Below are 18653 nucleotides of genomic sequence, written 5' to 3' on the forward strand. Positions count from 1 at the left end.
TGCTATTCCAAGCAGCTGGGGAGCAGTGTTGCTACCTACAGTCTTCAGAGTTTTTATCCGCACTGGGTAAGGTCTCTAGGCTGTTGAGGCTAAACCTCAACGCTCTGCAATTATCAGGGAAGATATGATATGAGATTGAAGCTGGTTTTATTTTCCCTTCCCCCATGCTGGGGGTTCAACTTGGGGACCAACCCATTCACGTTACACCAGTGCCCTGCCCTAACACTGATGCTAAGGTACTAATCTAAGTTCCTTAGGATCCACAAAGAAATACAGACTCACTCTTGGGGGTTTTAAAGGTTTTTTTGTTTGTTTTTGTTTTTAAACAGTCTGGTCCCTGATGGGGGCCTCCTAGCCCTCTGCAGCCTGCTACAGTTCTGGTCCCTGACGGGGGGGCCTCCTAGCCCTCTGCAGCCTGCTACAGTTCTGAGCGTCTCTCAATCTTGAGCAGCTCCACCTCAAACACCAGGGTTGCTCCACCTGGAGAGAGAAGTGCCATCAGACTGGGACCTGGGACGCTGGGAGAGTGACGGGCTGAGGGTGGTAAGGGTATTACCTGGGATCTTTGGGGGGGCTCCCCGCTCTCCATACCCTGTCAAAAGCACAAAGACAAAGAGTTAAGTTGTGGCCAGGCTCCCTTCTAGCCCACATAAAGGATGGGGGGGGGGGGGTTTGCAGGGGTGACAGGAGAGGGTGAGAACACCAAAAGTCTGGCACTGAGCGATCTACAATTGTCACTCTCTACTGCTCTGCAGTTGTCACCAGCTCAGCTAGCGCGAGCTTTCCTCAATCCTGGCTGCTGAACACAAGCCAGACTTGAAAGTGGCGTATATGCTGCCATGACTAAATGGAGTGGGGACCAGTGAAACTTTAATTCATCCTTAGGCACATCTAAGCCCTCTCCCCATTACCTCCCAACCCCAAGGGCCTCTTACCCAGCTCGGATGGGATCACCAACTTCCGCTTTTCCCCTTCACACATCCTGCAGGATGACACATGCTTAGCACATGAAGCGCCCAGACCCCTGTCCCACAGCTGGGCCTTCCTCCCACAGCTCGCTTGCTGGATCACTCACTACAACATGTACCCCAGACCAGACTTACCCCAGCAGCCCCTGGTCCCAGCCCTTGATAACCTGGCCAGTGCCAAGGGAGAAAACAAAGGGCTGGTTCTGTGGTAGGCTGCTGTCAAACTCCGTCCCATCTTCTAGCTTTCCCTGTGAGACCATGGGAAAACTAGTAAGGAGAGGTGACAAGTCCACAACCCTTCCACCCAGCTAGTCTCCCCACCACAGCCCCAGGGCCAATGCCTTGGGTAGCTCATGTGTGTTAATTTGGATGCTGATATCTAGCTGAGTAAACTGAAAAGCAAGATAGAATCGTGGGAAGGAGCTTAGAGGTCAAAGGGGGATAGATGTGTTTGAGGTTATCTACCTAGCTGAGAAAAAACAGATGCCAAAGTCCTTTCAGGTCCTGAAACCTGCCAAAGCCCCAGAGGCTGCTCCACTCTGACACTTACCGTGTAGTGCATGTGTAAGACATCTCCCTTTCTAGACTTGATAGGACAGTGGTCCACACGTTTCTTCACTCCAATCTGCAGCTTCCGTTTGCCTTCGGCCCCCGTGGCTGCTGCCAGGGCACTCAGGCAAATGGACAGTATTGTCAGGATCCAGCTCAGCCTCATGTCTCTGTAGGCAAAGGCCACCCCACCCCCAACCAAAAAACTGGGGGGTGGAGTCATGGGACGTCTTCAGTCTGTATCAGGAGGACGCCAACTCCCCATTATATCTTGCCTGTTTCTGGGGAATCCCACAGTCCTGGGTCACCACCCCCTCCCCTGGGCTCTGTAGCCACACTTACCAGTCCAGTGAGAAGGGGGCTTGACCGAGGACCCCAGCAGCGAGGGGAGGGGGTCAGGGGAGGCCACAGCAGCCAGTGCCCCCTCCCTTTGCTCACTACCTGACCTTCTCTCCCTCCCAGTCCCCATCTCCGTTCTTCAGTTCCCGCTAGCCCCTTTACGCAAAGTCCAAACCCTATCTGATTGCACCGGATTTGTCCCGACTGGACGACCCCACTCCCGCCACACCCAGCTGCCCCCTGTCCAGCACACCCACACATCTGCGGCTGCTGCAGGTGTTCGGCCCCGAGGCACCCACACATCTCCACTAGGTGGCTCTGAGGAGCCCCGGTCCTCCGGGGGCACCCCCCAGTCCGGCCCCGTGCCTCCTCCACCAGGGGCACCTCCCCAACTCTGAGCTCTTGGGGGCCTCCGGGGAACCCAAACTGGCTCAGAGTCAGCAGGGCGCCGAGCTCGCTCCACCCACACCACCTCTCCAGGGGGAGTTCTCGGTCTACCGCGACCCCAGGCGCGGCCACCACGGAGACCGCCCCCGCGTGGACGCCCCCGGCCATAGCTCAAGCTTAGCTCTGCGCAAGGCTCCTTGGCCCCACCCTTTACGGCGTGAAGCTCCGCCCCCTGACCTGCAGCTCCACCCTCCGCAATGTTAGACCTAGTCTCCAGCAGAGGGGCCACGCCACTCACTGACTGAAGTCCCACCTCCAACGACTGGGATCTCACGCCCTCTGTCTCCGAGCCAAAGGCTCCACTTTCCACCTGCTCCAGCTCCTCCTCTAAACCCCAAGCCCCGCCCCCCACGCCTCCTACTCCAGCTATGGGCCACTGGGTTCCGCCCTCAACTCGCACTGGCTCCGTTGTCCCTCCCACCGCTGTTCCGCGCCCCGCCCCGAGCCCCAGGGCTCCGCCCCGTACGGCGTGAGAGCCCGCCCCCTGCGGCATTGCCAGAGGCCGGACCCCAGCCCCAATTCCTTCGTTTGCTGCCCCTGGCTGGCACGCGGACTCCGGCCCGCTTCAGGCCGGCCTGCCCCAGGTTGCCCTCCTGCACCCGGATCCCCCAGCCTGGGCTGTGGCCCCCCGCTCACCTCCTCGCCGCGCCCCCGGAGCCAATCCCGCTCGTGCTGTCACTTCTGCGCAGGCGCGTCTTCGTCGCTACAGGGCGGGACACGCTGCCCGCCCTCATTGGACCGTCCAAAACCCGCTGCTGCATCTATGGGCGGGGCTTCTCATTTGGCCCTGCCTCCTGAGTGACTGCGTGACAACGTCACTTCCGGGGTTCAGATTCCGGGTCTAGTTTGGCAAAAGTTGTGTCCGAGAGACAGAAGGCAGTTCCAGCCAAGGTGACATGGTCAAGCAAGTATGACTGCACGCGCCTGGAGGGGTTCTAGCAGGCACCGTGCTGACTTCCTGACCGGCACGCCTTTGGGTAGTTGTTGTGGGAAGAGGCTAGGGGTTCGGAGCGACAACCCGGATTTGAATCTTAGTTCTTTCATTTCTTGGCTGGCTGCGTGACCTTGACTAAGTTCGTTCTTTTGGTGGTGCGCTCTATGACACCCATACCACATGGCCCTGAGCTATGCGGACCCCTTTCATCTTGTGGTCTACAGTGTCAAGTCTCATCTGTGGGTGAACAAACGTCTCCTGGGCCAGGTCTATCATTCACTGCCCAGGAGACACATTCTCTAACCTAAAGATCCTGAAATTTAGAGGAAGCCAAACCTGAGTTAGGCTATGGAGTCTAGTGATTTCATACCCGTCTTAGGCCGTTTGCCCTGCTAAGACCATTTATTCAGATACCAATGGAAGATAATCATGATGTTGACCCCAAGAGAAGCATACTGCATATCTGATGAAGCTTAGTGGGTTCTGAATGTTTAGCTCTCAAATCCTAACCTTCACTGAGCCAGAGCATGATCACCAATATCACTGCTGAGAAAGTTATTTAAACATGATAAAAAATGGTGTGCTGTCCCATGACTGTAATGTCAACACTCTAGAGGTAGATATAGAGGGATCAGAAATTCAAGGACATTCCAGCTACATGAAGAATTCTGAGTCAGCCTAGGATACAGGAGACATTTTCTTAAAAGAGAAAGTTCAAAAGCAGCATCAGGGCTGAAGATGCAGTAAATCAGTAATATTTGCCAAACATGTATGAAGCCAGGAAGTTTAAGGTCATGCAGGCTATGTGAGACTCTCATGGATGGGTAAGTAATTATGTGATGATCATCATCTTGAGGAATTCTTTAGTTTACCCTACTCCTGCTTTGATACCACCAAGATCATGACCTCAGTGTCAGTCCCTTCATTAGGGCGGCTACTTTCAGTTACTTCTGTCCCTGAATGTTCTGTAGCAGGCCAAAGCCTTGGTGCTTCGCTAGCCTTCCCACACTACCCAGGACAGTGGAGAAGGGTAGACACTGAGCCTGGACCAAGTAGGTTAGGAATCTCAAACAGCAGCTGATGAATCCTGGGATGCCAGGGATTGTAGGTGGAGAAGACTCTGGGTGTGTTTCTTTAAAAAGGCTTTCCAGTCGGGCATTAGTGGCGCATGCCTTTAATCCCAGCACTTGGGAGGCAGAGGCAGGTGGATTTCTGAGTTCAAAATCCAGACCAGCCTGGTCTACAGAGTGAGTTCCAGGACAGCCAGGGCTATACAGAGAAACCCTGTCTTGAAAAAAAGAAAGAAAAAAAAAAGGCTTTCCAGTCATATGAAGGCAGGATTGAGGCATGAAAGGGGCAGCCACAAGGAACAATATTGCAAGTGTATACTCAACAGAGAAAGTGGGTGATACCTCCTATTATATATATATATTATTATATATATTAAAAACAAAAACAAAAAAAAAAACCTCACACTAGTTGAGAGCCAAGAGGGTTCCGTTTGGTGGCAATTATCTATTCTTGCCATGTGAATCTGGGAAGCAGTTCTTATGGTCTAGGTCTCCTTAATTTCTGGCCAGGGTAGTCAGAATCCTTGTGGTGAGCAGGAGGCAAGGACTTTTTGTAACAATCTGTGGTTGTGGCTTTACCTGGGAACTGCTGTCGGGGTTGGGCACACTGGCACAGTAAGATAGGAAGCAAAACTGAAATGATGCTGTGTTGCGCTTTCCTGCCCAAGCTGGCCAGCCTGGAGAGTAGCAAACAATGACAGAAGCAGCCATAGTGTCTTCCATCTCTTTTATCAGAGTGTGAGTGTGTGTGTGTGTCACAGTTATCATAACAGAACCCAAATCCCGTTATTGGTAGAAGTTTGGGGTTTTCATAGTGAGGGGAGACAGCCAGCCAGAAGATGCTCACTTGACCAGGGTGGTTAAGTGAGAGAGTACCCTGGCCCCTGAGGTGAGACATGAGGTTCCTTGACAATTGTTAGATGGCAGCTCTGGGAGATAAAAGATGGCGAGAGAGCTCTCTAAAAGGTCCAGGTCCTGGGGCAGTGACCTCCCAGACTGAGGAGGTTCGCCTGTGCTCCACTCTTCTCCCTGTGAAGCAGGGCCATAAAAGCAGCCGGGCCCGTGGAGTCTGGAAAGCAGCTTGTCACTTTCGCGGCTTCCGGCACCTGGGGAGTGGAAAAGGGGTGTCAGTGCTGGCTGGAGCTTCACCCCAAGCTCTTCTTTTAGATTACTAATTTTTATTTTTAAATTTTTGTTACATGGGCTGGAGAGATGGCTCAGTGGTTAAGAGCACTGGCTGCTCTCCCAGATGACTCAGATTCAGTTCCCAGCACCCACATGGCAGCTCACAACTGCCTATAACCTAGTTCCAAGGGATCTGGCCCCCTCACACAGATGTACATACAGGTAAAATGCCAGTGGTTTTTACCTGCATATGAAATAAGTAACTTCTTTTAAAAATTGTGGCGAAGGGGGCTGGAGAGATGGCTTAGCGGTTAAGAGCACTGACTGCTCTTCCGAAGGTCCAGAGTTCAAATCCCAGCAACCACATGATGGCTCACAACCATCCATAATGAGATCTGATGCCCTCTTCTGGGGTGTCTGAAGACAGCTACAGTGTACTTACATATAATAAATAAATCTTTAAAAAAAAAAAGTTGTGGTGAAGGGATTGGCCTGTGCTCATGTGAATGTGTGTGCATTTTAGGTACTGGTGGCTTAATCATTCTCCATCTTTATCCTTTTTATGCCAGGCATAAGGAGGCAAAGGCAAGCAGATCTCTGTGAGTTCAAGGCCAGGCTGGTCTACATAGTGAGTTCCAGGACAGCCAGGGCCATGTAGAGGGACACTGTCTCAAAAACAAAACCAACCAAACAAAAACGTATTTTGCTATTTTTATTTAGGTGTGTGTATGTCTGGCTGTATAAGCACATTGTATATAGGCCTGAAGAGGCTGGAGGAGGGCGTCTGGTCACCACAACTGGCACTGCAGCCTTCAACCAAGTGTGTTCTCCAGGACCAGCAACCTCTGTGAGCCAGCTCTCTCCATCCCGCGCCACCTTTTATCTTTTGAGACTGAGTCACTCACTATATGTGAAGCTAATTGATTCTGCTTCAATGGCTGGCCAACAAACTCTGGGGTTCCTTTTGTCCCTGCCTGCTCTTGCAATAATAGGTTACAATGCATCGCGCTCCTACCCAGTCTTCATGCTTGAATAGTAGATACTTTCCCAGCCAGGCCATTTCTCCAGCCCCCACTTATTTATCTAATTACCAGTGACATCTTTTAAATTAAGTATATACATGATGCATGTATGTGCACTGCATGTATGCCTGGTCTCTGCAGAAGCCAGAAGGCATTAGCTATTCTGGAACTAGAGTTATGAGTGGTTATGCGCCACTGTGTGGGTGCCGGAAAATAAACCTGGATCCTCTGCGAGAGCAGAAAATACTCTTCACCACCAAGCCATACCTCCAGCCTCTATGTACTCGTGTGAGCCAAACTCACCATGTCACCAAGGAGTGCCCTTGAACTTCTAAGTGCTATCTTACCTGTCCCATTTGGTGAAGATCAAACAGAAAGTTTTTTGGATGCTAGGTAAGCGCTCTACCCACTGAGCTACATCCCCAGCTCCTCTTTATTCTTATCGTTTGTTGAGACCACTTTGCTCCACAGCCCCAATCGTTCTCAAAATCATATCCTCCTGCCTCTGCCTCCTAAGTGCTGGAATTACAAGTGTGCACCACCATTCCAAAAGCAGCAGTTGTTTTTCGTTTTGTTTTGTTTTTCTTTTGTCTTCTGTGGATTTTTGCTTTTTTTTTTTTTTTTTTTTTTTTTTTTTGGTTTTTGGTTTTTTGAGACAGGGTTTCTCTGTGTAGCCCTGGCTGTCCTGGAACTCACTTTGTAGACCAGGCTGGCCTCGAACTCAGAAATCCGCCTGCCTCTGCCTCCCAAGTGCTGGGATTAAAGGCATGCGCCACCATGCCCGGCGGATTTTTGCTTTTTTAAACAAGCTTCCATATAGCCCAAGGTGGCTTCAGATTCTCTCTGTAGCTTCAAATGACCTTGAACTCCTGATCTTCCTGCCTCCAACTGAGTGCCAAGACTCCCTGAATGTACCACCATGTCCAGTCCCAGCCCTCTTGAGCATTTGAACCCCATTTTATTCTGATACTCTCTAGAAGCCTCCAGGGCCTGGCCCATAAGTCATCCCCTGGCCTCACTATAGAGCACAGAAGGGTTACTTAAGTAAGCACTCCAGGCAGAGGCAGATGGGGGCTCTCATATTATCTTTGCTCTCTCAGAGCCTGCAGAATGGAGAAATATCAATCACATAAAGCTCTGCAGATTGGAAAAAGCCTTCTTTAGTTCCACTCCGGGAGATGGTTGATTGCTTAGCTAGATTGGTGCCCCTATCACAGGTTCAGCATCCTTTCCTAAGAGTGGCATCAGCTCTCTCACCCTCTGACTTGCACATCTAGTCTTCAGCTGAGGTTTTGATGATCTGGTTACCAGCAGATGCACAGTAAATGACTTAACACATTCAGCTGGCTTCTCCATCCCTGGTCTTTTCACCACTAGCAGGCTCATCTGGACCTGCTCCAGGACATAACCTTGCGGCCTTCTCACACAAGCACCACCCCACAGACTCCTTACCTACAGGTGTCTGGGTTGAGCTCTAAGCCCCGCCCTTGGCAATGGAGGAAGCGGCGGCGTCTGCAGCGGCAGCGGCAGGTCCGGGGGTCAGGGCGTTGACGGCGCTGGGTGCAAGGCGGGCAGAGGATCCTGGGGCTGGAGTGGGATGGATGATGTCAGCTGGGGAGGATGCTCCCGGGGTAGAGTCCCAGCCCGGAACAGAGCGGGGCTGGGGACGGTGGTGGGGTATGGCAACCCTAGGAGGAGAAGCGACACGTCTGGGGTGGGAAGAGTCTTCCCAGGAGCTAGGGTTAGAGCAGAGTGTGTGGATTTGGGGAGTATAAAAGGGAAGAGAGTCGGGTGAGAGAAGAAGGCAGAGGGGCTGCAGCCTCCTGGCTCACTTGTGCACCCCCTAACCCATGAGCTCTCTCTCCTGGACCAGCACCAAGAATCCCAAAAACTCACCTGTCTGGCTTCACAGCACTCTCCTTTTTTTTTGGTCTGAAAAGAGAGAGAGAGAAAGATTAAAGAAACCCAAGCCTCCTGCACTCTTGCCCCAGGATCCATGCCTACTACTTCTGGCTCTACTCTCAGTCACCTGGTCCCTACTAAGTAAGGTACAAGCCCATGCCTGGTACCCCCACCCCATGCTACACTTTGTGACCTGGACCTGGCTGGCACCTGCATTCACATTGGCTGTGTTCTTCCAGGGACATCTCCCCCAGCTGACTGCTCGGGTACTGGATCATGAGGATCTGTGCTCAGGAGAACGAGGAAGAGACAGTGAGTGGTGGGGGGCAGGGCCAGAAAAAGACAGAGGAAGGGGATACTAGATAGGCTAGAGAAAGAATGACCAGAAATTCCCACCTCCAGCACGCCCCTCCCTGGGTTGGCCCAGCCCATAGGACATCACTGTCCCATCAACACACCTGACCCATAGGCCCTGGTACCTGCATTCGGACTTGGTGTTGCCCAGTGGGCACACATTCCAGGCCATCGTCAGGGCAGCAGCCACCACAGCGCTGCACAGTCACACAGCTGGGCACTAGTTGTTTGACCACATTGCCCATGAGTTCCATGCTCAGAGGCACCACCACCTCCCTGGGCTGGCATGTGGCACGTGCATAAACGTCTATCCATGGCACCACTGTGGGCAGACCCAGATGGATTAAGTTCTTATCAGGTCTCCTGAAGCTCCTCTGAGCATGTAGCCTCTCTGATACCCTATCACCACCACCCCAACCATCTTTTAAACCTGTCTTTCTCTGCCTTGTTTCTCAAGAAATGATTAAGCCCTCTGCCTCAGTTTCTTCCTCTATGGAATGGTATCGCCCAAAGGAGTTGGGATCACGCAAGATAAGGGATATGAAATCAGAGCAAGTGCTAACCCCTCTTAGTACTGGCTGGTGGCAAGTTATTGTTAACTATTATTACCTTTCTTCTGGTGGCTGGGGCCATCAAACTGGGACACAGGGGCCTGTGGGAAAGAAGATACCTGGGCCCAAGATGCACTCTAAAAGGGCTGGCCCTGTGGCTATGTAAGGGCTCCGTCCTTGAGTCAGGCTTCTGCGCCTTTCTGACACCTTTCCAGATTTATTCTGTTCCCAAGACCTTGGTTCTAATTTTTCTTGTATACTCAGACATCTGGTACTTTCCCTGGCCCAAGACCCACCAGGCATACTCTGGGAATGGTACTAAAGCCCAAGCCTTAGCGCTGGGCTTGTTTTAGGTCAGGAGCCAGGATAGTGGGAGACAAACGAGGTTCGGAGGGCACGGAGGCAGCTCCGCCCTACAACCGCCCAGGGGATGGGGTGAGGTGGGGGAGTGGCCCCAGGGGCATGGGCTAGGACTAGCGGGCCTTCGCCAAGGGGCACCTCTTAAGGGATATTCCCGGTTTGAACTGAGGATCCCCTCGACAGAGGTAGCAGGCGCCTCCCCACTTCCGCCAACCTTGAGAGGGCACCGCGGGCGGGCGGGCGAGCTAGCGAGCGGGATGTCGCGGACGCACGTACCTGGGTGCGAGCCAGCTGCAGCAGTGCAACAAGCAGCAGGCGACGGAGCAGGGGGCTCATGGTGCCCGCGGGGGGCGAGCGCCGGGAGCGCCCGCATGGCCCTAGCCCGGCGGCGTGGGGGGCGGCGGCAGCCAGAGCCCCATGGCGCGGGCCCGGGGACCCGGGGCGGGGCGCAGGGGGCGGCTCCTCCGCGGCCCCCTCCCGAGCCCTGGGCGCAGGCAGCGCAACGCAGCGCCGCAGCGACGGCCTGAGGAACAAGACAGGCAGGCGGCCTGTAGTGGCGGCGGTGGTGGCCGGGACGGCGGGCAACGGGGACGGCGGGGGGTGGCAGGGGGCCTGGCCGGGGCTGGCGGGCAAGAGGCTCATGTGACCTAAACACGCGCTCCCCACCGGGCCGCGGGCGGAGGCGGGGCGGGGGCGGAGCCGGTCCCCTCCAAACGCCCCCTCCCGCCGCTGCAGGGGAAAGGGGACACACCGCCCTGGAGGCCGAGCTCCGGGGGTCGCTGCCTCACGAGGGGAGGGGTGAGGAGATGCGTGACCTGAAGGACCGAATCGGACAGGCGTCTGAAAATGAGTTTATTGCACGTGTAGTTCTGGACAGGCAGCAGGGAGAGGACCAATGAAGGTCCCATTTAGTTAAGCCTCTCAGGGGCTTGTGTCCTGGGGCATGATCCTGGAGCTTTCTGGAGGCAGGGAGGGTTCTGCCCGAGGCTGCTGCCTCTGCTGGCGCTCCTGCTGAATCCTGGCTCTGTTGGCCCTGGAAAGAAAAACAGGATCAGGACAGACATCCTGGAGGGTGGTGCTGAAGCAGGAAGCAAAGTCAGAGCAGTGACAGACCTGGCCCTGGCCCGAGTGTCATTGTAGATGGCTGTAATGATCCGGTCCTTTTCATCCATGAAGCTGCGATGCACCTGCTCCAGCTTCCTGTGAAGGAATTGCAGTTAACTCCGAGTCTCCGAACTCTGGTGTCCCTCAAACCCTGGTCCTTGACCAGGTTCTAGCATCTCTCACACAACTTTACATCTCTCTCTATAACAGACACCAAGTGGCCCAAGTCCCAGAACTAGGTGGCACCCTAAGTCACTGGCTGTCCTGTGAAGAAGGTTGGTGAAACAGCTCTGAAATCAGGTTGCCTCTCCCAGAAGACTAGAAAGGGGGCATATTTAGGTAATCTCCATTGCTAGATACTACGGACAATGGGCTCCATCCTTTGGGTTTCTATGCCACAGAAAACTGGTATGACAGCATGCATTCGAGTGTATGGTGAGGTCCTGGCAGCTACCATGGACTGTCACTGTTATACGGCACTTGTCCTTCCTCGCTCTTTCTTTCTTTTCTTTTATTTTTTTTTATGGTTTTTTGAGACAGGTTTTCTCTGTATAGCCTTGGCTGTCCTGGAACTCACTTTGTAGACCAGGCTGGCCTCGAACTCAGAAATCCACCTGCCTTTGCCCCCCAAGTGCTGGGATTAAAGGCGTGCACCACCACTGCCTGGCCCTCTTTCTTTCTATATTGAGACACAGTTTAATGTAGCCTAGGCTAGCCTCAAACTCCATATGTAACCAAAGATGACCCTGAACTTAAAAAATTTGCAAAAAAAAAAAAAAAAAAAATTGCTTGGTGGTGATGGTGCACTGACTTCGAGGCCAGCCTGGTCTACACAGGGAGTTCCAGGTCAGCCAGTTCTACACAAAGAAACCCTGTCTCAGAGAAACAAAACAAAACAAATCAAAACAAAACAAAAAGGAAAAACCGCCCTCATTTACGCAGTGCTAGGAGAGAACCCCTGGGTTTTGACCGTGTGTGGTTTTTTGAGTATGGTTTCAGGTGGCTCCAGCTCACCAACAAGCAGCATCAAAGATTAACATTCAAGCTATGAGAAACAGAAAACGACTCTAGCCCTGTGTGCAGATCTGCCTTTACTCAGAAAGGCAGGGCTCCAATTCTTGATTTCACAAAGTTCTTAGCTTGAGAGAGACAAAGTATGCAGGTCATAGGCTGCAGTGGCTGGCTGGCCTCAGCACGCTTGACCCACCCTCTACCCAGTATCCCAGGAAGCATGGGGAGGCACCTGAAGGCAACATAGTGCAGGCCCATGCCTGCCACCATGAGCAGGAGGCAGTACCCCAGGACCCGCTGGTTGTGTTTACGCTGCTGCTTCCTTGACTCCGGCCCCTGCGGCCTCACACTGTGGAACTGGGCCCAGTATTGAGCGTTGGGGGGTTCCCAGGAGCTGCTGAAGAGCAAAAGAAGGACAATGGAAAGCCGGGGCTCTCTCCCGGAAAGACTTGAGGGTAAGAGCAGCAGTGTCAGGACTGCTGTACTATACCTGTGTGTCTGTTGCGTATACTTAGGCTCGGCTGTGCTCCCTGAAGACTTTGGAGGACTGGCTGAATGCAGCTGGTGGTCATAGTTACGACGACTTTCCTCACGACTGAGCACTCGATATGCCTCATTCAGCTCCACAAAGCGGCTATGCAGGGCTGGGTTCCCAGGGTCTCGATCAGGGTGTAGCTGGGGTGAGGCAGGGGACCCCTTAGCTCATTTTCCTAGGACCTCTCCTGATGATGTCCACCCATGAAGACTGACATCACTCCCACGGACCTTACCTGGATACTGACCGCTCATGGGATTGCTGACCCCTCCCTCCCAAAGGCCAGAGTCAGAAAGTACAGCCTCCTAACCCCTCTCAGTCAAGAAAACCAACCACAGTTGTAACTCCCATTCTAGAGAGGTGGAGACAGGAGGACCACTGAAAGTTTGAGACCAGTCTGGGCTACAATGTGAGATCTTGTCTCAAAAACAACCGGGCGTGGTGGCACATGCCTTTAATCAGGATGCAGAGGCAGGCGGATTTCTGAGTTCGAGGCCAGCCTGGTCTACAAAGTGAGTTCCAGGATAGCCAGGGCTATACAGAGAAACCCTGTCTCGAAACACCCCCCCCAAAAAAAAATCCAAAAAAACAAAAACAACAACAAAAAAAAAATCCAACATAACCAGAAAGACACCCCCACTCCCACCCCAGGGCTGGAGAGATGGCTCAGCGGTTAAGAGCACTGACTGTTCTTCCATAGGTTTTGAGTTCAATTCCTAGCAACCACATGGTGGATCACAGCCATCTATAATGGGATCCGGTGCCCTCTTCTGGTGTGTCTGAAGACAGTGATAGTAATATCACATGCATAAAATAAATAAATCAGAAAGACCCCTGACCCTTTAGATCATAGAGAATAATGAACACCTCCCATCCATGCAGGTGGGAGGAAGGTGCTACCAGCTGGAGACACAGACCTACCCCAGGAAGTTAGAGTGCCCTGTGTCAAGCTCAGGTTTCCTCTCCCTCCCTCACCTTGGGGGCACCAATACCTCTTTTGACTTGGTGAAAAAAGCACGTTTAATCTCTTCAGCGCTGGCACCCGGATGCACGCCCAACAATTCATAGTAATTAGTAGGGACAGACCTGTGGAGAAAAGCCCAAACCTGCAGAGACTCAGGAGGCCAGAGGGCACCATCGCCCAGTCTGCCACCCCTGCTCAACCACACCTTCAGTTCAGCTACCAGGAACTGAGTCCCAAGACACATCTGGCCCCAGATTGCCCTTTGGGTATTTCAAGAATAGTCAGGATTTCTCTTTTTCAAAGTGTAGTCCTCTCCTAAACGACAAACCCAGGAGACCTTTGTTGCTTCTTCCTCTTCTTTCTCTCTCTCTCTTTCTTTACAAAATAGGGTCTTATTACCTGTCAGACCTGGAGCTCCCTAGGTAGACCAGACTAGCCTTAAACTCACAGTGCTTGCCATTGCCTTCCAAATTCTGGGACCAGAGGCATGTGTACTACCATCCTGGCTAAAAAGTTTCTTCAAATATTGTTTAAAATTATATTATTTTGTGTTTATGAGTGTTTTCTGTATGTATGTCCACCACATGCCTGTCTGGTGTCTCCAACGGGTCAGAAGAGGGTCTCCATAATTTACCATGTGAATGCTGGGAATCAAAACTGGATCCTAGCCGGGCGTGGTGACACATGCCTTTAATCCCAGCACTTGAGAGGCAGAGGCAGGCTAATTTCTGAGTTCAAGGCCAGCCTGGTCTACAGAGTGAGTTCCAGGACAGCCAGGACTACATAGAGAAACCCTGTCTCGAAAAACCAAGAAAAACCAATAAATAAATAAATAAATAAAAGCCAGGCATGGTGGCGCACGCCTTTAGTCCCAGCACTCAGGAGGCAGAGGCAGGTGGATTTCTGAGTTCGAGGAGGCCAGCCTGGTCTACAGAGTGAGTTTCAGGACAGCCTGGGCTATACAGAGAAACCCTGTCTCAGAAGAAAAAAAAAAAAAAACTGGATCCTCTGTGAGAGTGGCAAGTACATGGAGGCTGTGCCTGAACTCTATAGACATGCCGGAGATTGACTATGGAGGCTTACCTGGGTCACATAGGAAAACTCCATCTCAAAGGAAAAGGCAGATTCCCATGTCCCCACTTCATTGAATGCTGGAGGACCAGCATCCAGATTCAAGCCCAGAAATCTACATCTTTGTACTCAACCTCCTCTTTCCCAGCGTATGCACAGCGAAGCCTGACAACACGCCAGAGCTATGGAAAGAGCAGACCAGAGCTCAGATTCCCGAACTGTCGTTTAACTTAATCTCGGAGCTCAGTTCTTAGCTATTGGTATACTAAGTGCCTAGCATTGAAGGAGAATGTTGTCTGGGACTTGACACATAATGCAGAGACAACTATCTCAAGACGCAAGGTGGGCTCTCAGGAGAAAAACCACTGAACATGGACAAATTCTGGGGCTCAACTCACCGCTGCCCTGTGGCGGCTGTGAGAAGTCGGATGGAAAGGCTATGCGGCCACAGCCGGCATAGGCGCAGGGGCAGCTGGAGCAACAGGGACGGCATGACGACGACGGGCAGGCAGCTAGGAAAGGGAGGCCCCCAAAAGTCCATTGGGTCTCAATCGGGCCGGACTTCGGGGATCGTGGCAGAAAGAAGGAACCTGCCTCAGTTTCCCACAAAGGCAAATTCGAGGAAGGCCTCTTTACTAAGAACCAGACAAGGGGTGCTCTAGGCCTTCCAGCATCACCCTCCAAGTCTGGACCACCCGCTAGGCACTTGGGACACCCCTTCTCACCCAAAGCATTAGGGGGCGTGCGAAGGAGGAGACACAGCCAAGCCCCGCCCCTGCCCCACTCACAGGCTCCTTGGTCGCCGCCATTTCCTGCGCCTATGAAGGCCCCGCCCCTGATCCCTCATTGGGGGTAGACGCTCAGGCCACGCTTATTGGGCGAGATGAGGATAATGTGCATCAAAGGACCCGCCCCCACATGCTCATTGGCCTAGGACGCCGGGGCCCGCGAAGCGGAAGCATTGGGACAGCTGAAAAAGGTACCAGTGTCAAACCGAAGAGGCGGGGGTAGGGGCAGAGCTTGACCTCCAGGAAGGTCTTGTGCTCCACCCTCTCTTTTAGCTGCGAGGTACGGGTTCTGCAGAGATGTCTTCACCCCGTCGTGACCCGCATTCCGCAGCCAAGAGGAACACAGAGGTCGCACCTTGGGGCTTTTTTGTTTTGTTCCCTTTATGCCACAGTGCTCAGCCCCTCTCATCCATCCCGGGTTCTCTCAGAGGACCCCGGACTCCTAGGAAAGCAGCAGAAGCTAACGGAATACAAGAATAAAGTCCTTTATTGTCTTCAGAGCTGCAGTGATAGGGCTGGGGCGCTAGGGTGACTCAGGTGGGACTTCCCAACACCTGACTGTAGAGGTGGATGGCGATTGTAGAGGAGGATGGCGCCTTTGGCCGAGGGGCAGAGTTGTGCCCACATCTCCGTCTCCTGCAGTCTCTGTACCCTCTGTGGGAAATCAATGAGACCCAGACATCAGGCCTCCCTTCGTCCAGGGACACCCTGTGCCTGGAGTTGCCATACTTTAGAACTCCTAGACTGTCCCTGTCCCTGGGCTTTTCCTTTAGGAAGGAGCCAAGCTCTGTGCCTCAGGAAACTCTGGGAGACCCAGAGGCCTCTACCTCACCTAGATATCCCTAACCCCATAACCAGACACCTAGAAGGTCTCAACTCCACACCTGTGTCTCCACAAAGATGATTCCTGTAGACTCGTGGGCCTCAGGTCCCCCACTCAGGTAATAACTCCTGACCTCCTCTGAAGTCAAGCTGCACCTAGACAAAAACATGAAGGTGTCTTGGTAGATATCCACACCTTATAGGACGGACCCCTGCAAAACGCCAGTTGCCTTAAACCCACTCCTTCCCTGGCCATCTCACCCAGGATCCTGTGCCCGGGAACCCACTCACTGGACATAGAACTCTGCACTGGCTCTGCCCGCGCTGGTCTCATTGCAAGCGATTCCCAACAACAGTGGCTGGCTCAAGGTGTGCAGTGGCAGGTTCACCTGTGGTGGGGAGTCCTACCTGTCAGGCTGACTTCTCAGTAGCCTGGCTGGTTGGTTGGTTTGGTTTGGTGTTTCTGTTTGTTTTTGTTTCAAGACAGGGCCTTGTGTAGCCTAGGCTATCCTTAAACTTAATATTTAGCAAAGATAACTCTGAATTTCTGATCCTTCTGCCTCTACCTCCTGAGTGCTGGGACTACAGGTATACATCACGGTAGTTCACATGGAACAAACCCCGGGTGTTTTGTCTCAAGCTGTGGGTGGTGGCTCCTTGGGGTAGGGGGTCAAATACCCTTCTCACAGGAGTTGCCTGAGACCACGAGAAAACACAGATATTTACATTATGATGTGTAACAGTAGCAAAATGACAGTTATGAAGTAGCAATGAAAATCACAGTCGGGGTCACCGCCACACGAGGGACTGTATTAAAGGGTCACAGCATTAGGAAGACTGAGAACCGCTGTGCTCGGCAAACAGTCTAACAAAGGGAGTGTATCCCCAATCCTCAATGGCTGTGACCCTCGAATGTTTGTCTTGTCGGTCAAGTGCCCCATAATACAGAATACAGGTTCTGGGCATGTTCATTTTACAGATGAGAAATGGAACAGATATCCAGGGAAGTCCTTGTACCCAAGTGAGGCTGACTCAGTAACACACTCTCATTACTTTTTGGCAAACACAGACAGTTTTCATTGTTTCCACTGGGGGTGGGGGTGGGGGTGGGGGGTGGGGAGAACCGAGCATCAAAGAATCACAGGCCCAGCTTTAATCACCGGCCCAGCTTCAACTCCACACTCTTCCTCAACGCCAGAGAGGGTCATGCAGACCCACTCTGGCCCAGCACTGTGGATTTCTAGCCAATTCTACCCTCTTACCCATACCCTCTATGCTGTCTGGGGTCCTGGTGGCTCACCTCATCACAGATCTCCTGTAGGACACTGGAGAAGAGTTCTCGTACCACCAGCAACCCGGGGAGGTCCTTGTGCCGGGGGATGCCACCAGAGCACAGGGCCTGTGAAAAGTTGAGGCTCAGATTTCATCTATGCCACTTCCCACACCGCCGCTTTTCTCTTGCTGGGCATGGAGGCCTGGAGCAGACTCAGTGTGAGAGTCCTGGCAATCCCTAACCCAGGCCCACCTATTCCAAGGAGAGCAATCGGAAGCCCAGCTAGGAAGGATTACATGGATCGGATAAGAAGAGGCATCCTCCCTTCAGTCTCTCCTCCCATGTTCCCTAGCTTCCATAGGTGTGTTCCAGCTTAGATTTATGGCTGGGGCTCCCAGATGGCAGTGAGCACCTTGTTTCCTCCCAGTAGTGGTGGAGAGTCATGGGTTGTGCTCAGCTGGGCCCCACATTCTCCTGGACAGCAGAGCATGCGCCTGCAGGCTCAGAAATACCAAGCCGGTTTTCCCTTTATGAGAAGAGGAAACCAGGACCAGGAGTGCTTGGATTTTGAGCCTTTGGACCTAGCCAGTCATCTTACCTGAGGTTCAGGGTGCCCACCGGGTACATCCACCAGTCCGGGAGCTTCCGCTACCTGCTGAGAGCGGCGCAGGAAGACAAGGAAGTCGTCAGCTGTGACCAGTGCGGCACCCACCCCCAGTGGGTCTGCCAGATAGGCTTGCTTGTCACCCCAATCTGCAGCGCCCTGCTGTCGCAGCCAGGAGGCTGAGCTGGACCAGTTGGTGCCCAGGAAGTCCCGGTAGGAAGTTAGACCCAAGTGCAGGAGCAGCTGTGGCTCAGGCGAGCTGGACACCAGTGTGGCTGAGTGAAGGCGGAACTTGGGAGCATCAAAGATCCAAGGTTGGGCCTGTTGCCGAGTCTCCCAGATGGCAGTGATGGCCTTGTCTCCTCCAGGCAATGGACGACGGTCATGAGCCGGGCTCAGCTCCACTGCTACCTGCTCCTGGGAAAGTCCCCCAAGAGGGCACAGCAGCAGCAGGGACACCTCGGGGTCCATAGTCTGACAGGGCAGCTCTGGCAGAGGACACAGATGGCCATCCTGTCACTCTAGGAAACGAGCTGACCCTCTCTTCCACAGAACTCCTGAGTGCTCCCCAGTCCTTTTGCAGATCCCTGACTACTTATTGCGAGCATCATTCCAGCAAGAGTACTGAGCTCAGCAGGCGCCCTGGAATCCTGCTGTCCCAAACCCCTAAAGCCTCTGGCAACCCTACCACCCAGCAGCACTAGGTCCCCAAAACTCTCAAGGCCCCCGCCCCCCCCCCCCCCAACTCCAGGAGTCCTACCTCCAACCTGGACACGCTTGATCTACTCCCAGGATCTGGAAGCTTGATCTCGGAATTTAGCGGCTGGCCCGGCCCCCAAAGTCCACCCCTTTCCCCAAGC

At 53.1% G+C, this 18653-nt stretch overlaps 5 protein-coding genes and 1 long non-coding RNA gene across 16 annotated transcripts; 1 reads left to right on the forward strand and 5 right to left on the reverse strand.

The window, feature by feature from the left end:
• Positions 1-130: 130 nt before the first annotated feature.
• On the reverse strand, positions 131-2986 carry LOC114841036 (Uncharacterized protein). Its single transcript, NM_001370419.1, has 6 exons — positions 1860-2986; positions 1519-1687; positions 1104-1216; positions 936-982; positions 557-592; positions 131-480 (listed from the first exon to the last, which is right to left on the reverse strand). The coding sequence occupies exon 1, from the start codon at positions 2794-2796 to the stop codon at positions 1996-1998; it is 801 nt and encodes a 266-aa protein (NP_001357348.1). The 5' UTR covers positions 2797-2986; the 3' UTR covers positions 131-480; positions 557-592; positions 936-982; positions 1104-1216; positions 1519-1687; positions 1860-1995.
• Fkbp2 (FK506 binding protein 2) lies at positions 283-3010 on the reverse strand. 4 transcript variants are annotated; one of them, NM_001166368.2, is made up of 6 exons: positions 2940-3010; positions 1519-1687; positions 1104-1216; positions 936-982; positions 557-592; positions 283-480 (listed from the first exon to the last, which is right to left on the reverse strand). In NM_001166368.2, exons 2-6 carry the CDS (start codon positions 1681-1683, stop codon positions 419-421), a joined length of 423 nt encoding a protein of 140 aa, NP_001159840.1. In that variant the 5' UTR covers positions 1684-1687; positions 2940-3010; the 3' UTR covers positions 283-418. The 4 variants fall into 4 exon arrangements, with proteins under 4 accessions (NP_001159840.1, NP_032046.1, NP_001347215.1 ...); NM_008020.4 differs by having other exon boundaries at positions 1519-1723; NM_001360286.1 differs by lacking the exon at positions 2940-3010 and adding an exon at positions 2557-2632.
• A 2007-nt stretch (positions 3011-5017) lies between these two features.
• Vegfb (vascular endothelial growth factor B) lies at positions 5018-10197 on the reverse strand. Of its 2 annotated transcripts, none has more exons than NM_001185164.1 (7): positions 9898-10197; positions 9320-9362; positions 8836-9032; positions 8567-8640; positions 8351-8386; positions 7907-8041; positions 5018-5413 (listed from the first exon to the last, which is right to left on the reverse strand). In NM_001185164.1, exons 1-7 carry the CDS (start codon positions 9955-9957, stop codon positions 5392-5394), a joined length of 567 nt encoding a protein of 188 aa, NP_001172093.1. In that variant the 5' UTR covers positions 9958-10197; the 3' UTR covers positions 5018-5391. The 2 variants fall into 2 exon arrangements, with proteins under 2 accessions (NP_001172093.1, NP_035827.1); NM_011697.3 differs by having other exon boundaries at positions 7907-8142.
• A 259-nt stretch (positions 10198-10456) lies between these two features.
• On the reverse strand, positions 10457-15137 carry Dnajc4 (DnaJ heat shock protein family (Hsp40) member C4). 6 transcript variants are annotated; one of them, XM_030251006.1, is made up of 7 exons: positions 15032-15137; positions 14705-14818; positions 13264-13357; positions 12227-12411; positions 11969-12133; positions 10735-10821; positions 10457-10654 (listed from the first exon to the last, which is right to left on the reverse strand). In XM_030251006.1, exons 2-7 carry the CDS (start codon positions 14797-14799, stop codon positions 10543-10545), a joined length of 738 nt encoding a protein of 245 aa, XP_030106866.1. In that variant the 5' UTR covers positions 14800-14818; positions 15032-15137; the 3' UTR covers positions 10457-10542. The 6 variants fall into 6 exon arrangements, with proteins under 6 accessions (XP_030106866.1, XP_030106867.1, NP_065591.1 ...); XM_030251007.1 differs by having other exon boundaries at positions 11969-12130; positions 14705-14941; NM_020566.2 differs by having other exon boundaries at positions 11969-12130; positions 15095-15128.
• Gm35838 lies at positions 15003-15592 on the forward strand. The gene is made up of 2 exons (XR_386530.2): positions 15003-15285; positions 15368-15592. It is a non-coding gene; the product is annotated as a predicted gene, 35838 (long non-coding RNA).
• Positions 15565-18649, reverse strand: Nudt22 (nudix (nucleoside diphosphate linked moiety X)-type motif 22). Of its 2 annotated transcripts, NM_026675.2 has the most exons (6): positions 18554-18583; positions 17788-18281; positions 17217-17315; positions 16208-16305; positions 15979-16072; positions 15565-15748 (listed from the first exon to the last, which is right to left on the reverse strand). In NM_026675.2, the coding sequence occupies exons 2-6, from the start codon at positions 18262-18264 to the stop codon at positions 15590-15592; spliced, it is 927 nt and encodes a 308-aa protein (NP_080951.1). In that variant the 5' UTR covers positions 18265-18281; positions 18554-18583; the 3' UTR covers positions 15565-15589. The 2 variants fall into 2 exon arrangements, with proteins under 2 accessions (NP_080951.1, XP_030106926.1); XM_030251066.1 differs by lacking the exon at positions 16208-16305 and having other exon boundaries at positions 15567-15748; positions 18554-18649.
• Positions 18650-18653: the final 4 nt, after the last annotated feature.

The sequence above is a fragment of the Mus musculus genome, chromosome 19 (assembly GCF_000001635.26).
Source record: "Mus musculus strain C57BL/6J chromosome 19, GRCm38.p6 C57BL/6J".
In the NCBI taxonomy this organism is placed as follows: domain Eukaryota; kingdom Metazoa; phylum Chordata; class Mammalia; order Rodentia; family Muridae; genus Mus; species Mus musculus.

What these genes read in the sequence shown, in the direction of transcription:
- Fkbp2 (NM_001166368.2), bottom strand. Translation starts at nt 1,683, where the DNA reads ATGAGGCTGAGCTGGATCCTGACAATACTGTCCATTTGCCTGAGTGCC. An exon ending in TCTTACACATGCACTACACG is followed by an intron (nt 1,217 to 1,518) that starts GTAAGTGTCAGA and finishes ATGGTCTCACAG; the next exon opens with GGAAAGCTAGAAGATGGGAC. An exon ending in TGGGACCAGGGGCTGCTGGG is followed by an intron (nt 983 to 1,103) that starts GTAAGTCTGGTC and finishes GTCATCCTGCAG; the next exon opens with GATGTGTGAAGGGGAAAAGC.
- LOC114841036 (NM_001370419.1), bottom strand. Translation starts at nt 2,796, where the DNA reads ATGCCGCAGGGGGCGGGCTCTCACGCCGTACGGGGCGGAGCCCTGGGG.
- Vegfb (NM_011697.3), bottom strand. Translation starts at nt 9,957, where the DNA reads ATGAGCCCCCTGCTCCGTCGCCTGCTGCTTGTTGCACTGCTGCAGCTG. An exon ending in CACAGCCAATGTGAATGCAG is followed by an intron (nt 8,387 to 8,566) that starts GTGCCAGCCAGG and finishes CTCTCTTTTCAG; the next exon opens with ACCAAAAAAAAAGGAGAGTG. An exon ending in AGTGCTGTGAAGCCAGACAG is followed by an intron (nt 8,143 to 8,350) that starts GTGAGTTTTTGG and finishes TTCTCCTCCTAG; the next exon opens with GGTTGCCATACCCCACCACC.
- Dnajc4 (NM_001357000.1), bottom strand. Translation starts at nt 14,847, where the DNA reads ATGGACTTTTGGGGGCCTCCCTTTCCTAGCTGCCTGCCCGTCGTCGTC. An exon ending in TTTTCACCAAGTCAAAAGAG is followed by an intron (nt 12,412 to 13,263) that starts GTATTGGTGCCC and finishes GCCTCACCCCAG; the next exon opens with CTACACCCTGATCGAGACCC. An exon ending in GACACTCGGGCCAGGGCCAG is followed by an intron (nt 10,655 to 10,734) that starts GTCTGTCACTGC and finishes TTTTCTTTCCAG; the next exon opens with GGCCAACAGAGCCAGGATTC.
- Nudt22 (NM_026675.2), bottom strand. Translation starts at nt 18,264, where the DNA reads ATGGACCCCGAGGTGTCCCTGCTGCTGCTGTGCCCTCTTGGGGGACTT. An exon ending in AGTGCAGAGTTCTATGTCCA is followed by an intron (nt 16,073 to 16,207) that starts GTGAGTGGGTTC and finishes GTTTTTGTCTAG; the next exon opens with GTGCAGCTTGACTTCAGAGG. An exon ending in TCATCTTTGTGGAGACACAG is followed by an intron (nt 15,749 to 15,978) that starts GTGTGGAGTTGA and finishes GATTTCCCACAG; the next exon opens with AGGGTACAGAGACTGCAGGA.